This window comes from Schistocerca cancellata, chromosome 5 (assembly GCF_023864275.1).
Source record: "Schistocerca cancellata isolate TAMUIC-IGC-003103 chromosome 5, iqSchCanc2.1, whole genome shotgun sequence".
Taxonomy (NCBI): Eukaryota; Metazoa; Arthropoda; class Insecta; order Orthoptera; family Acrididae; genus Schistocerca; species Schistocerca cancellata.
In genome coordinates this window covers 306205337-306222861 of record NC_064630.1, presented here as the reverse complement: position 1 = coordinate 306222861, position 17525 = coordinate 306205337, and the positions used below count along the sequence as shown (strand labels likewise).

At 42.9% G+C, this 17525-nt stretch overlaps 1 protein-coding gene across 1 annotated transcript; it reads right to left on the bottom strand.

Annotated features, from left to right (window-relative positions):
- Positions 1-1769: 1769 nt before the first annotated feature.
- On the bottom strand, positions 1770-17525 carry LOC126187680 (zinc finger HIT domain-containing protein 3-like). Its single transcript, XM_049928914.1, has 3 exons — positions 17368-17525; positions 16624-16784; positions 1770-2839 (listed from the first exon to the last, which is right to left on the bottom strand). Exons 1-3 carry the CDS (start codon positions 17436-17438, stop codon positions 2667-2669), a joined length of 405 nt encoding a protein of 134 aa, XP_049784871.1. The 5' UTR covers positions 17439-17525; the 3' UTR covers positions 1770-2666.

Sequence of the window (17525 nt, the reverse complement as noted above, 5' to 3'; positions counted from 1 at the left end):
TACTGGCTGTTTTGTAGTAAGGTGGTAATGCAGTTCATAAAATCACAAAACGTTGTGGTGCTTCTGTATCGACTCTATATATAAACAGTGCAGTAACATCAGAACAGTCTCGGCACTTATTCTGATTCTTCGAGAAGAGCATAGAAATCTATGATATTTGACAACTTTTACAAAAAGCTAGAACGTTGAATTGTATTACTTTAGTTTGACAAGAGGGTAGTATCCGACGTCTAGAGAAATACAGGGTAATGCCCCTGATAAAATTGATTATTCTGGCCAGTCACTTCAATGCGCTATCTTCTCCACCAACGTTTTTTAAAAATTCAGAACTGTAATGATGGATGAAATTTGTAACACAAGACAGGGACTTTGTAGTAGTAAGAACGAAGTTTTTGTGTACCAAGCACCTATTATGTGCGGAGAATAATAGGCTTACAGCAACTTTAGATACAACCTGGGTTTCACAAAACCTTTTGAACAAATATTTTGCTAGACTTCAGTGAAAATATTGGTTTCAAATTAACTACAATTACTTTTGCATAGCGTATGGTGGCATTTTGAGTGATGGATGCAATGACAAAGGATATGTATTAGCAGCTAGTAAAATATTTTTGGGAAGGAGAAAATATTCTCTGTCATATTAAAGCAAGCCGTTCGAACAAAACTCTTGGCGATAGCCTACAATGACTCGTGCACTGCTGCGCACGGAATATCATGGAAGTAATTTGTCTCTCTATGTGATACAATACAATAATGATCTCTAAAATGTTACCAAAAATAATTCAGTAGTTTTCTTAACAACTTTCTTGTGGGAAGTTTCTTCGCAGTCCTACAGAATGAAAATACATCAGCGACAACATTTTTTGCTATGCAGTCAGCATGGTTTCACACCTCTTTTAACATTTTATTTTTTATCTTGAAATGCTTTTAAGTTTCCGAAATAAAAGATGGAGCATATGTATCTGTAAACTTTGAGGATGTTCATATATTTTTTTCAGTTAAATTACATTAGTGATTCTGTTGCTACCACAGGTTGAAGTAAAAAAATATTTTCCTCCAAAATTTCTTGTAATGGTAGTTTCATTTTTTTCTCTATCAGCTAGTGAGAATTTGCTTTTGGAAAGCACTCCATCATATTGTAGACTAAAAACAGAATTGCCCAATACGTGACTGTAGGCTTTCCCGGCGTAAACTGTTGAAGGTTTCTCGGGTTTCCAGCCAGGTGGTAGCGTTGATATCTCACGACGTTTCGGGTAGTATGAAACTTCTCAAAACAATGAGAGAGATCAACGCTACCACCCACCTGGAGACCCGAGAAACCTTCATCAAGAGTTGTCCACTATTTTTCTTAAATTTTTATGAACATTTGAAATTATCAGTGGGAAAAAAGCTGGCAATGCTGTAAGACGGAGAGATGACTTTGAAGCCCTTTTTTTCCATGCCGGCCACTATAGTCCAAAATGTAATTTTAACTAAACTAGCTTCGATTTCAATATTAATCACTTAACATAGCAAGAGCTTCATGGACGCGTGTCTGCCAGAGATCTGAGGCACATTAGGAATTAACTTTTAATTACGACTTTGCCCTGAATGAGTTCCAAACCATTTTCATGCAGCTGTTCCATTTCCAGATGACCCAGAACACTCACTTGTTAACTGGTTCAATAGTGTCTATAAATTTGTACTGCTTTCTTTTCAGCATACTGATTAAACATAATTCTTTCTTACTTTGCAGATAGTTCACACATGAATTACATTACAATGGCACATTATTTTGGGAGAATGCACACATCTTTATTTCAACTTAAAGTGCACCAAAAATTCCATTAATTCTGAAAACATTCTTCATACATTTATCAAACAGGAACACTGAATACGACAAACAAATAGATTTTACTGTAGCGATTCACTTATTTGCCTTACAATACAGACTAAAGCAAAAAAGTATTTGGGGTTGAAAGGAGCTGTTATTTTACATGAACAGTTCCAGGTGATCAAAATAATCTGCTTTGAAAGAACAGTATTGGTACCTTTGGCATATATGAATGTCTAATATTAATGGCACTGTCAATGCAGATATTCAATTGATAGTAATCATGTCTGACATAACAGATCTAAAGTATTGCAACTGGAAACAGTTAAGCACCATTTGAAACTAGCTTGTTATGCACAATGACAAACAATGAGAACTTTTTCTAATTTTACATTTTTTAGTTACAGAAATGAAACTATGCCTACCTACATTTATATATTTTTCCACATACGTATATGGATAACAAAAATTATTTGGAGAGGGACAGTGGTCACATGTATGGTGCCCTATGACTAAAGACTGGCTTATTTGCACCAGAAACAACAAGTAAGTTCTTGTCTTATTTTGCATTCTTGAAACTATTAGCTAGAAAATGTGTGTATTCATTAGAAATTTAAGCAACAGCAACATAAATATTATGCCACAGTCAATACATTTGTTCTGCTACTAAAACGAAGCATTTTTAATGTATAACAAATTTATAAAATGATGTTTGCGGCAAGATAATTACATCACAACAATCTTAAATAAATAATTTTTCACATACACAACAATATTTTCACATAAAGAACTTAATGCAGCACGCACAAATATTATATGGAAAAAAACCATTCCGAGTATACAAATAGGCTTTTCATTCTGCTGGTGGCTCAACAATTTTCAGGCAAATGTCAGCAAATTCCACAAACATAGGTTCCATCATTGCCGCCTGTATTGCTTGTGAAGGAAATTTAGACTTATCAATTGCTATTAACATCTCTCTTAATTCATGGTTTTTCAGAACATCTTTGAGTTCATCCGATTCCGCTGAAAGATAATTACAATAAGAGTATTTAATTTAGTTATATGTAATCTGTTGTTCAAACAATCATCAATGCAGTATATAAATGTAGAGAAGTATTCAGTATCATAGCAACCACAATATAAAAACCATTTAAAATTAAATTTTTTTCCACATATATTTTTGACTGATATAACAAAGTTACTTTTTTTGTAGTTTTCTTTCATAGAAATACATTTTCAGGCAACTTCTTGACCCTTCATCAAAGAAAGGTGAGGGACATTCCAACAACCAACTGCACATTTTCTGTTTAACTGTTCCACTGTCACTGAATTTTTGTCCACTAGACACTTCCTATTCCGGTAAGAACCCCAACATATGCAAGTCACACAGGGATAAATTAGGTTCCTATGAAACACATTCAGTGGGTACCCAGTGAGTTCCATAGTAAGGCTGCTGATGCAACTGCACCTCTTCTGGAGAAGCGGAACATCAGTAATTGGTTCCCAGTATTATTTCCTCAGAGACAGCATTTACATCCACCAATAACGTACAGTAGTATGCTATATTTATAGTCTTCATAATAAAGAAATTTAAATAGCTACACTTTCTGAATGCGGGGGAAAAAATGCATTTCTTAACAAAGTGTCCAGGTGCCAGGGTGAGGAAAAGAAGATTTAACAGCTAAAAATAAAAAATATATATATATATCTGATACAGGATACATGGGACACACGATGGGGTGGTGTATTTGTCACCAGTCATTCAAAGGGACAACACAAGTCAATGATTAAACAGAGTCCGAGAAGTTATCAGGAAGACATAGTGGGAGAGTCATGCCATAACAGGCTGAGAATCAAGTTCAGAGAGAGATAGAATGTGCCTCCCAACAGTGTGTTGGTCAAGTCCCAACAGAGAACATGTAGTTCTCTTCCCATGAATGTTATTGGTTGCCAACAGATGCCACTTGGGGAAGCTCTGCCTATCAGCAATCTTAACTAGAAGTAACTGCATCTAGCATTACATCCTGATTGGGTTGGATTTTTTTTGTTTTAGGGTGCAAAAACAACTGGGGTCATATGTGCCCAAGTCAAAACTATGGAATATGAAGACAGGAGTTAAAAAGTGATTGCACATCAATCCCAATCGACATGAGAATACAGCTAAAAACAGGGATGTGGAGAAAGGTCTGATACAGGGCGCACAGAAATGGAGGTCCAGAACTAAAAATTAAATGGCCTTTGCCATATTGCTACGACAGATAAAAAGTAAAATGCAGTCTACAGCCGAAGCGCCGCTCGCCAAAACGGCCAATAACTAAGATGGCAAACCCAAGTGGGAATGTAAGCGGTTAAAAAAAATGGGCATTCCATCGGGAAATGGCAAATAGTTAAAACTTGGGCACAATGTGCACAAAGTGGTGGGGGGAGCGCTACTTTACAAATGGCGATGGCTAAAAAGGCAGTGCCCAATACATAGCGTAATTAAAATTACCTCCTCGTGGCGGGAGGGCCGAGAAGAGATCGTCCAAGCCACTGATAGAGCCTTAATGATCTGGAGCTTATTCCCATTAAGCGAGGATCAATGTTGATGCCAAAGTGACACCACCACATGTCAGACAGCACAACAGAGATCGTCAGAGGGAACATAGGAACTAATGGGCTGAGGTACGAGGACTGCAGCCTTGGCAGCAGTGTCAGCAGCCTTGTTTTCTGGCAGACCGACACGACCAAGAACCCACATAAACATCATAGTGGCTCCATCAAGAGCGAGAAAGTGACAGTTTTCCTGGACCCATTGCACTAAGGGATGGGCAGTTTACAGCGCATAGAGACTTTGAACGGCGCTGAGAGTGTCTGAGCAGAGGACACAATCAGAAAGCCTGTGTCGCCGGATGTGCTCTGTGGCCTGATACAGGGTGCTTCCATCCTGATGTCGGCCAAACAAAAGAGTGGCGAGTACTGGCTTTAAATCAAATGTGAGAAAAATTTTTAAATTGTCAATAAAGTATTTCCTGCAACTCCCTAAATGGATGCTGACTTGGACAAAAGGAATGTACGTATAGGTGTTTCATCATTACAAATCTTGAAGAAATAAGTGCTACAGGGTAGAGCATACACTCCAACCTTCCGTAGTGCCCACTTAATAGCCTCAACTGCCCCACTGATAGATTGTGATTGTTGTTGGTGTTATGACCACATTTCAAAATCTTCTATCCTCCTTTTGTCTGTGCTTTTTATCACTTCTGTTTCACTTCTGTATAAGGTAAATACTGTCACAACAGATTTCGTAACAATTACTTATATTAGATTGTAACAAGTTTCTCTTTTTCAGAGATGGTTTTCTTGGTATAGCCTGCCCGCATTTGATACCTTTTCTACTTCAGTCATCAGTTATCAGTTATTTTGCTTCCCAAATATAGCAAAACCTATCTACTACTTTTAGTGTCTGACTTTCTAATCTTTATTTCCTCAGCATTGCCTGCTTTAATCTCATTACACTCTATTAATCCTTGCTTTTACTTTTGTTGATTCGTTCTACAACCCATTTTCAGAAACTATCCATTTCATTCAAAGTATCTTCCAAATACTTTGCCACTTCTGACAATTACAATGACATCAGCAAACCTCAAAAGTTATTATTTCTTCTCCCTTTTCGAAATTTCTTGTTTCCTGTACTGCTTGCTCTACTTACAGTTTAATTAACATAGGCAATGTAATACATCCCTGTCTCACTTCCTTCTCAATTACTGCCTCCCTTTCGTGTTGTCCTAATCTAACTGCAATCTGTAACATGTTGTAGAGTTTACACCATCTAACACTATCAAACAAAACCTTTTATCTAAGCCCACAAATGCTATGAATCCCGGTTTGACTTCCTTCAGTCTATTTTCTAAAATAGGTGATTCTATATTGCTCTGGAAACCAAACTTAGATATCCCCTGAGGTAAATTTCTGCCATTCGTTCCATCCTTCTCTACATAATTCATGTTACTATTTTGCAAGTATGAATTGTTACACTGATAGTTTGTTGACACACACATCTCCAATTGCCTGCCTTCTTTGGTATTGGCGTTATTGCATTCTCCTGGGTGTCTGTGGGAACCCGTATATCTTACATACCACGTGGAACAGTTTTGTCATGGTGGATTCTCTCACGGATCATAATAATTCTGAGAGAAAATTAAGTACTTGAGGTACTTTGGTTCAGGTTAGGTCTTTCAGTGTTTTGTAAAGTCTTTTTGCAAGATCATGGCCCCATCTTACTTTCATTCACATCCTTTTTTCATAATACTGTCTTCAAGTTTTTTCCCCCCTTTTTTGTAATATTTCTTCACACCCCTTCCCAATTTCTCTTATGACCAACTTAAAATTTTGGCTTTTTATGCTAATACGGATGCTTCTCCTACTTTCAAAGTCTTTAGTTAATTTTTGTATAGTCATGCATGCTTCTACAACACTGCATTTCTTCCCTAGCCAGCCCTGCTTTAAGTGTGCCACACTCATTTTTAGATATCGGTATTCTCTATTGTCTGCTTCATTTGCTGCACTTTGCTATTTTCTTCCTTCCTCAATTAAATTCAATATCTACCGTGTTAACACAAAAATTTCTGCCTTATTCTTCTTTCCATGTATTCCTTTCATTTAACATTTTCTTAATGTTCCCTTTGGAACACTCAACATCCTCTAGTCCTTTCAATTTATCCAGGTCTAATTTATTAACCTTAGAGTAGGTGCAATGGGGGATCGAGTACCCCATTGCAGAATTTCTTAGTGCTGTAGCATAACACGTAGCCCTGTGACATGGCAGCTCTAATATTTGTCCAGCTGCCGCCCCCTCCCCCCTCCTCCTTCCCTCTACTACCCTCCCTCCATGACTCAAGAGCCCACAGTATTGTGTTGTTTTATAGGGACAGCGGTAGTGGGCACTTCAGACCCTGCGCACCTGCTTGTGTTAATACTTGATTTTTTCCTGAGAATTTTGAAGGTTTGTACCATTTTCACTTTCACTTTATCTACTAACACAGAACAGGATGACAAAAGCGAGAGTGAGTAAGAAATAAGTTCAGAAATTGAGGTGTTCTTAGGAAAACACAAACTTTCAAAATGGAATAAAAAAACTGGCCTCTAAAACAAAACCAACTAAGCAAAATCATAACACAGAAGTTTCACCCAGTCTCACAAAATATCCAAACATTATTTATAATGAAGTTTATACATTTTTCAAGCTTTTCCAAACTGATATGACTGATAATTTAGTATCCCATTCTGACAAACAAACGGACAAACTTAGAATACACTAGAAACATACAAGAGATTGTTAAGTTACATAGAGATGTGAAATTATGGCACTATTTGCATCTTATTTTTGGTAGATTTAAAGAAAGGCCAACATGTAAATTTAAAACAATCATGGGAGTCAGTTAGTACTGGCATGGATATCCTGAGGGCCACAATGAGCTATAAGAGATTTTTAGACATAACTTATCATAGACACAGACAAGTGATATGGGCCACCATCTCCTGTGCACAATCCTTTTATTCAAAACTAGCCTGTCGATTGTACTGCAACCAATTTGACCTTTGTATCGTCCATCTTCGTGGTCTCCTGTCAGCCACTGCTCTAGTCGGCAGATGTATCCACACTGGGAAGTGGTCACTAGAATGTAAATCTGTAGCCACTTCCCACTGAATGGCGTCTGCAATAGCTGGGGGAACAAAAACAAAGGCCTATGGCTGAAGAAGGCCCTGTGGCTGTGGAAAAGTGTGTCATCTGACCCATGTTCAGAAGGCAGATATTTTCAGAATGGACAAGTTGCTCGATCATCCGAACCTTGTAACAAAGGGTAGCCGAGCCCAACAGCACACTGTGTGCATTGAAGTCTCCCACAAGGAAGAATGTTTGGTTGGTTTAAAAGAGGACAGAAGGGACCAAACTATAAGGTTATCGGTCCCTTGTTCCTAACAAAACAATGCCACAAGTGTGAGAAGAAAATGGATGAAACACATAACACAAAACAGAAAGATAGGAAAAGCCACAAGAACGAAGGGAAGGCAACCAACACTAAAAGGAACAAAAGAGGACAAGAAAACAACAGAGAGACGCTAGAAACAGAAGAGAGCAAAACATGAAAGCAGATTACAGTGGCTGGCCAACCACGAGAATAAAAAGGGAAAGCCAGCCACTCTGCAACACATTAAAACCACCACCCTAAAAGCACTACGGGGAAGGACACAGAGGGACAAAGGACATATGCTAAAACCTACATAGAAGTATAAAACCCACTCTCACGGATAAAATGTAAAACTAAAGCTGCTGTGGAGGCATTGTCGCCCAACACCGAAGGTAGTGTACTGGGACAGTTAAAAGCCTGCCGCAGAGTGGCAGAAAGTGGGCAGTCCAGCAAGAGGTGAACGACTGTCATTTGGGAGCTACAGTGACACTGAGGTGGGTCCTCGCGATGGAGTAGGTAACCATGCGTTAGCCATATATGGCAAATGCAGAGCCGGCAGAGGAAAACTGATTCCCTGCGAGAGGCCTGCATCAAAAACTTCCACACATTCATAGTCTCCTTAATGACACACAGTTTGTTGTGCGTACTGTTATGCCATTCAGTCTCCCAGAGCCGGAAAACCCTGCAGTGTAAGACAGAACGCACGTCAGCTTCGGAGATGCCTATCTCCAGAAGCGGTTTCCGCATCACCTGTTTGGCCAGCCTGTCGGCAAGTTCGTTGCCGGGGATTCAGACGTGTCCTGGGGTACACACAAACACCATGGAACGGGACTACTCCTGAATGGACACTACCAGAGGGTGGCAAGAGTAGCACTGGTCGATAGCTTGTAGGCTGCTCAGTGAGTCAGTACACAGGAGAAATGACTCACCAGGGCATGAGCAGATGTACTCAAGAGCACGAGATATGGCCGCCAACTCTGCAGTGAAAACACTGCAGCCAACTAGCAAGGAGTGCTGCTCAATATGTCCTCCATGAACATATGCAAAGCCTACGTAACCATCAGCCATTGAGCCGTTGGTGTAAACCACTTCAGAACCCCGGAACACGTCAAGAATCGAGAAGAAGTGACAGTGGAGAGTGGCAGGGTTAACAGAGTACTTAGGGCCATGCAAAAGGTCCAGACGAAGCTGCGGGCTGAGGCGTATACCATGGAGGCATACGTGAACGGACCACAAGTAGAGGTGGTACAGGGAAGGACTCTAGTTCGGAGAGAAGAGACCGCACGGGAACCGCAATCGTTAGCCCCGATGTGGGCTGCTGATGCAGGAGATGGACTGCGGCGGGTGCGAAAAGGAGACGATAATTCGGATACTCAGGGGAACTATGAATGTGTGCTGCGTAACTGGCCAGCAGTTACATCTGATCTGCAGTGGAGGGACGCCAGCCTCCACCAGTACACTGGTCACCGGACTTGTCCTAAAAGCTCCTGTCGCTAATTGAACCCCACAGTGGTGCACAGGGTCGAGTGAATGCAATGCTGAAGGCACTTCTGAACCATAAACCACACTCCCATAGTCAGTTTGGGATTGGACAAGGGCTCTGTAGAACTGCAGCAGCGTACAGCGATCTGCAACCCAATTGGTGTTGCTTAGGCAACGGAAGGCACTGAGGTGCTGCCAGCACTTCTGCTTAAGCTGATGAAGATGAGGGAACCAAGCCAATCAAGCGTCAAAAACCAGTCCTAGGAATTGCTATGTCTCCACTACAGTGAGTGGATCATCATTAAGGTGAAGTGCGGGTTCCGGACGAATGGTACGAAGCTGACAGAAGTGCATGACACACGACTTTGCGGCTGAAAACTGGAAGCCGTGGGCTAGAGCCCACGACTGTGCCTTTTGGATGGCTCCCTGGAGGTGCTGCTCAGCAACAACAGTATTGGAGCAGCAGTACGAAATGCAGAAGTCGTCTGCATACAGAGAAGGTGAGATGGAGGGCCCAGCAGCTGCCGCTAGACCGTTATTGGCCACTAAAAATAGACACTCTCAATACAGCGCCCTGCGGGACTCCATTCTCCTGGATATGGATGGAATTATGGGAGTCACCAACTTGGGTGGTGGTGGTGTGTTGGAGCTTACGGGCGCTCAACATCGAGGTCATCAGCGCCCACCAACTTGGGCACGGAAAGTACGGAGCGACAGGAAGTTTTGGATAGAAATCTGGAGTTGTCCCCGGAGACCCTACTCATACAATGTGGCAAGGATATGATGTCACCAAGTCATGTAGTATGCTTTATGTAAGTAAAAAAAGACGGCAATCTAGTGTTGCTGTCTGGAAAAGGCTGTTTTGATGGCAGACTTGATGGACACAAGATTATCAGTGGTAGAGCGACCCTGGCGGAAGCCGCCCTGACATGGAGCCAGCAAGCCACGTGATTCCAGGACCCAACCCAACCGCCGACATACTATACGTTCCAGCATCTTACGAAGAACGTTGGTCAGGCTGATGGGCCGATAGCTATCCACATCAAGCGGGTTTTTACCGGGTTTTAGCACCGGAATGATGGTGCTCTCTCGCCATCGCACCAGAACTGGTTGAAGATGACGAGAAGATGTCACTTGCAGTCAGATGAGAGGTGTTTAATCATTTGGCTGTGGATCCGATCTGGCTCAGGAGCTGTGTTGGGGCAATGTGCAAGGGCACTGAGGAGCTCCCACTCTGTAAATGGGGTGTTATAGGATTCACTGCAGCATGTAGTGAATGAGAGGACGTTCTCTTCCAACCGTCGTTTGAGTGTGTGAAAGACTGGGGGGTAATTCTCCAATGCAGAGGCTTGAGCAAAGTGTTCGGCAATCACATTTGCATCGGTACAACTGTTGGGGCCTGGTACCCAAAAAGACGTTTGATCTTTGCCCAGACTTGGGAAGGTGACGTGTGGCACCCAATGGTGGAGACGTATCTCACCCAACACTCCTTCTTCCATTGTTTGATAAGGTAGTGAACAAGGGCATGGAGCTGTTTAAAGGCTATGAGGTGCTCCATGGAAGGGTGCCGCTGTAGAGCTCGCCGATGCTCCTTAACTGTTTCAGCGACTTCCAGTGACCACCAAGGGACTGCCTTAGGCCTCGAGCACCCTAAAGACCAAGGATCACGTTTTCTGCCGCAGAAACAATTGTGCTAGTCACCTGCTCAACCATCACATCGATGTTACCATGTGGGGGAGATTCAGCGGTGACAGCAGAGGTGAAAATTCCCCAGTCCACCTTGTTCAAAGCCATCTGGGGCAGGCGTCCGTGTGCCTGATGCTGGGGCAGTGACAGGAAGATGGGGAAGTGGTCACTACCACACAGGTCATCATGTGCTCTCCAGTGGATAGATGGGAGAAGTCCTGGGCTGCAAATTGATACATCAATGGCCGAATAACTACCATGAGCCACACTGAAATGTGTGGTGGACCCAGTATTTAAGAGGCAGAGGTCGAATTGTGACAGTAAAGTTTCAACATCTCTGTCTTGGCCAGTACGCATGGTACCACCCCATAAGGGGTTATAGGCATTAAAATCTCCCAGAAGTAAGAAAGGTTTAGGGAGTTGATCAATCAGTGCAGCTAATACATTCAAGGGTACTGCACCATCTGGAGGAAGATATACATTGCAGACAGTTATTTCCTGCGTCGTCGTCATTCTGAAAGCCACAGCTTCAAGAGGGGCTTGAAGGGGTACATGTTCACTACATGCCGAGTTTAGGACATTAATGCAGACTCCACCTGACACTCAAGATTATAGTTGCTACAGTACCTGTAATATCCCTTATAGCTGGCAGGGGTCCGCATTGCTGGGAACCAGGTTTTCTGGAGTGCAATGCAAATGGCAGGTGTAAAGCTTAACAGTTGCCGTAGCTCAGCCAGGCGGTGGAAAAAACCGCCTCAATTCCACTGGAGGATGACATCGTGAGACTGGGTAGGCATGGAACATTCAATGAGGCAGTTTACGCCTCCGAGTCACCTGGTGCCACCGATTTATTGCCTGAGCAGTCTATATTCATTGTGTCTGAGGGTCTAGCGAAATCTAGGTCCTCAGCGGACACCAAAATATCCACCCCCATCCTCAGCTGCAGAGTTTGTAGGTATCAGTGGTGTGGGTGCCACCGCAATTTCCTTGGTCTTAGACGGGTTTTCTTTTTGGATTTCTCTTGCTGCTCCTTGGGTTTCCCTGGCTGGGAGGACTTCACTGGCTCAGCCTCCAGGACTGAGGATGAGCTTGAAGCCCTACAACCAGCTGCTTTTGGGCTCTTCAGCCGCTGGCAGGTGTCATCTTTCCCACTAGAAGAAACCTGGGAAGGGAGTGACCCAAGGGACCCCGTCCTAGCGAGAGGAGCCAGAGAAAACTTATGCTTCTCCGGCTTACAAGTGGGGATGGATGTTGCTGATGGTTGAAGGCGGTGTTGCTTCCAAGGTATGTGGTGCAGGAGCAACACGGAAGGAAATGCCCCCCACCATCAAGGGGGCAGGTGTAATCTTCCTGCTCTGAGAGATCACTTGGGTTGGTGGAGCTGATGATGCCAGAACTGTTGTAGTGGTGGCGTAAGGTGATGTCATATGCACAGGATGCAGGTGTTCAATTTTTCTCTTAGCCTCAGTGTAGGTTTGTCGGTCCAGGGTCTTGTACTCTATGATTTTCCTTTCTTTCAGGAGAATCCTGCAGTCAGGCGAGCAAGGCAAATGGTGCTCTCTGCAGTCGACACAGACGGGAGGCGGGGCACATGGAGTATTGGGATGTGATGGGCGTCTGCAATCTTGGCGTGTGACGCTGGAAGAACAGTGGGAAGACACAGGGCCGAACTTCCAGCATTTAAAGCACTGCATCGGGGGAGGGAGATAGGGCTTTACATCACACCGGTAGACCATCACCTTGAGCTTCTCGGGCAATGTATCTCGCTTAAAGGCCAAGATGATGGCACCGGTGGCAACCTGATTATCCTTCGGACCACGGTGGACATGCCAGACGAAATGTACACCTCGCCGCTCTAAAACTGGCATGCAGCTTATCGTCAGACTGCAAAAGAAGGTCTCTGTGAAATATGATACCCTGGACCATATTTAAGCTCTCATGGGGAGCGATGGTTACAAAAACACCCCCCAACTTATCACAAACGAGTAACTCCTGTGACTGGGCAGAGGATGCTGTTTTGATCAAGACTGACCCAGATCTCATTTTGGACAAGCCCTCCACCTCCCTGAACTTGTCCTCTACATGCTCAACAAAAAACTGAGGCTTTATCGTCATGAAAGATTCCCCATCAGCTCTCGAATGTCCTCTACATGCTCAACAAAAAACTGAGGCTTTATCGTCATGAAAGATTCCCCATCAGCTCTCGAATACACAAGGTACCGGGGCGAATAATATCCGCTACCATCCTTAACCGGGTGTTCCTCATATGGTGTGACCAGGGAGGGGAGCGATTTGGGGTTGTACTTCTGTGCGTTGAATTGAGCTCGTGATCGCTTAAGAGACTGCTAGTGTTTCACCACCAGCAAGAGATGATGGACTATGCTTCATTGCGTGTCATCCACCCTGATACCATCCACTCCAACCAGGTGCCCTCCCAACAGGCGCCACCCAGCCGCACCAAACGCCACCTGGCAGGATGGCTATTGCCAGGAGTCCCAACGCCCCAGGGGGATGGGCATCTACCCCTTGGCATACGTGGGGAGTTAATGCCGCAGGCATCAGCAGAGAGATACCTGTGTGTTCAGGGGGCTACAACCAACAGGGTACATGGCAGTCCCACCACAATGTGCTGGATATCAGGTGCAAAGAAGTCCATGGTCATCGTCGACGCAGAAATCGACAGTGCATGGTGGAAAACGCACCCAGGAAGGTGTTTTCGACCAAGAGATGGAGAATGGGCAGGACTGCAATGCGACTACGAGAAAATGGGCTAAAGATCTCAATGCACGATGGACAACATGCACCTTGTAAGGCGCCCTTCCCCAATTGGCTCGCTCTTCAAATTTTGAAGAATGGAGGTGAAACCCTACAAAACCCTACAGGGATCCATCACATAATGGCTGAAACGTGTGAAAGTCCTTTTAGTCACCTCTTACGACAATTACGACAGGCAGGAATACTTCGGGCCTATTCTAACCCCTGGACAAGCAGGGGGGGGGGGGGAGGAGGAATGGGCGTGGAGTGCCAGGAAGAGTTCTGTCAACGTGTCTGCATCCAAAGCATCATTAGGTGGAAGATACAATGAACGCACTGTTACATTAAAGGGCGCTAGGACTTTCATTGCAACTGCTTGTATGGTCATGGTAAGAGGAGTGGCATCTGTCATCAATGAAATCAGCCACTTCACCTTTAGCCCTGTTTCCAGTAATATCATTCTTCCCGTAGGCATGGTAACCCCACAATGCTGGTGTGTCGGTGACTTCAAGATGTGTTTCTTGTAAGCAGATACAAAATGGTTTCTCCTGGACCAGGAGCTGTAATGCTTCCAAATGTGAGCAACATCCATTTAAATTCCACTACAATACGAGAAGTCCCTGCGGAAGACATTGTTTAGCAATTTTAGTTCTTCTCTTTCTCACTCGGAGGTGACAATTTACCGGGTAGGTCAGGGGGAACATTAGCCGGTTCCTGGCTCTCCGGTTCCTCCGATTAGAAGTCCATACTCTCAAGAGCATAGTCCCCATCAGATAGGGAGGGAGCTTGCCGATCCAAAGGTTAAATTACCACTTTCTTTGACTTGGAACTACTTTCTGAATAACGGTTTTCTATCTTATGGGAGGAGGTGGTTGCTTGGGTTGAGGGGACAGTTTAGTAGGCTTCTGATGGTGGGCAGTGGTATGTGGCTTAGGTGGTGCCCATTGCTGACTGCTTCTGAGTAACTTTTGTTACCAAGTGTTCCCCCCCCCCCCTCCCCCACATGTACACTGGCAAGTGCAAGTGCTCATACTTGAATCTGTCATCTTAGTTCATGTATGGGCATAACACTTGGCAATTGAAGTCTTATGGGCTGATGCAAAAGAAGTAGCAAAAGCGGAGGTCACACAGCTTTGAAAGCTTTCTTAGTTTCACCATAGTGTGTGTGTGTGTCTGACTTTCAACTCCTGAATTTTCCTTCCCTCACTGTAAACATTACATTCTGCTCCACACTGGGTGATCCCTGAAGTAGTTTACACATTTCGGAGGAAGTATATAAGAATTGCCTGATTTGTGAGCTGAGCCTCTAAAATTGCCACATGTATCCCTCCCTTTAAGTCCCATACTGGTATGGCCAAATCTTTGACATTCGAAGTATCGCATTGGGTTAGGAACAAACGGGTGAATCTTAAGACAGATGTACCGTACCATACAAAAGAGCATCGTCAGTAAACAATCACAGATTGCTGCCTGTCTGTCTGCCAAATCATTTATGTGTATAAAGAACAGCACTGATCCTATCACACTTCCCTGTGGCACTCTTGATGATACCCTTGTCTCTGATGAACACTCACTGTCCAGGAGGCAATATACTGCATTCTATTGCTTAGAAGTCTTCGAGCCACTCACTCACCTGTGAACTTATTCCATACGTTCATACCTTTGTTAACAGCCTGCAGTAGGGCACTGTGTCAAACACCTTCCGGATATCTAGAAATATAACATCTGCCTGTTGCCCTTCATCCATTGTTTGCAGTATATTATGTGAGAAAAGGGCAAGCTGAGTTTTGAACGAGTTATGCTTTCTAAATGTACACCGATTTGTGAACATAAAGCTTCTCAGTCTCAAGAAAGTTTATTATATTCAAAGTGAGAGTATGTTCAAGGATTCTGGAGCCAACCAAAGTAGCGATATTGGTCTGTAATTTTCTGGGTCCATTCTTCTAACCACCTTATATACTGGAGTCACCTGCACTTTTTTCCAGTTACTTGGGACTTTGTGCTGTGCAAGAGATTCACAATAAATGCAAGCTAGGTAAGGGGCTAATGCCGCAGAGGACTCTTTGTAAAACCATATTGGGACTCCATCCAGACCTGGTGATTTATCTGTTTTCAACTCTTTCTGTTGTTTGTCTATGCCAGTGATGCTTATTACTATGTCCTTCATTTACATCTACATATATACTCCGTTAGCCACCAAGCGGTGTGTGGCGGAGGGCACGATTCGCACCAAAGTCATATTTTGGGAAACTGTGTTCAAGAGAACTTCGGAAGACTGTGTGCCTGTACCCCCTGCAATGAATAATTTATAATCTGTAGTTTAGAGTCTCCTCCAATTAATATTGCACAATGTGGGTACTTCCATACTACTGACCGTAGACTGACTGTCAATGACTGTAAAACTGTCACAGCAGAATCAAGTGGCCAGTAAAAACACCCAACAATTAACTACTTTTTCCATCTAGATCTGTTGTATGTGACCAGGTAACTTCACTCGACAGATCAAATTCAGTCTCAGTAGAGAGAATATTGTTTCCAATGTGGAATTTTTTTGGGTCCAAGTGAAAGCTACATTTTCATAATTCATTTAACAGACCTAATTCCTAACCTGTAATTAGATTTTTGTTGGATATAGCAGTACATACGTGATATTACAATGTGGAATAATTGAAGTTTCACTGCAATTTCCTTACATTTGCTAGACGTATCACATTAATGCATGGATACAAAAGAAAAAGAAAGTAAAGCTAATGAAAGTGAACATTAATTTTAGCGCGAAGTAAACTGGTGCCCATTACATAAATAACACTGCACTCACTCACTCACTCTCACTCTCTAGCTTTGCCATTTACACATTCTTACAAGTAGATGAACTATATAAGGGACGACTACTGTATCACTAAATACTACTATGTAAAAAACAGCAATTTATACCTAATGCTTGTAGCTTCTCCTTGGCAACAGCATCTTCTGATGTGGATTCAGCATTTTCTTCTGCTGCACTTACCAAATTAAGACGACGCTGTACCTGTCTGTATACTACAGGCTTACATGTTGTTGAAGATTTGTGAGTCTTCCAGCAGTCAAGAGAACAACTGAAATATGTATTACAATACAATGATACCATCTATGGTATTAATGGAAAATGTATTCTATTTTCAATACTCTTTCCCTTATGCACAAATTTTCTAAAAGTCCAAGCCTTCACCATGGTGTGATGGGTAAAATCACAATGGCGTAGCTGGCTTTACAGTGGACTTTAATCCAGGATTGGAGTTCTGTTGTTGCTACAGAAACTAAAACAATATATAGGCCTATAATTCTATAATGCGACTCCTGTTAAGATGGTAAAAAAATCCGGACTTTGAAAATGTATCTGCACAATCTCCTTCAATTTCAGAAAAATATAACTGAAAATAGTTTTTGTTATGGCTAGGGGTGATATTTATTTAAGATTCCGGTCTCGAGACGAATCAAGCACTATGCAGTTCGCCATTAGCTCTGAGCTCATAGGAGTATTTCAGAAGTGCATAAAAGAAAAAAGAAAACAAGTAGGTCGTAAATCCTACAGAATATATTCATGGTGCAAAATGCAAAAAATGGGCTGCTGTTGACAGTTACCATCACGGCTTCCACATTACAATAATATCCTACATATCAGACAGAGTAAATACTTACTAAGAAATCAGACATTCCGGACATTTATACTTCGACTTTCCAAGCTCGCATACATTGCAAACAATTGTCATCTTCCAATCCTTGCACTTCACACACGGTTCTGGCGACTGCTATATACAAACACTTACTTCAGTAACTGTAAATTATAATGTTGGTGC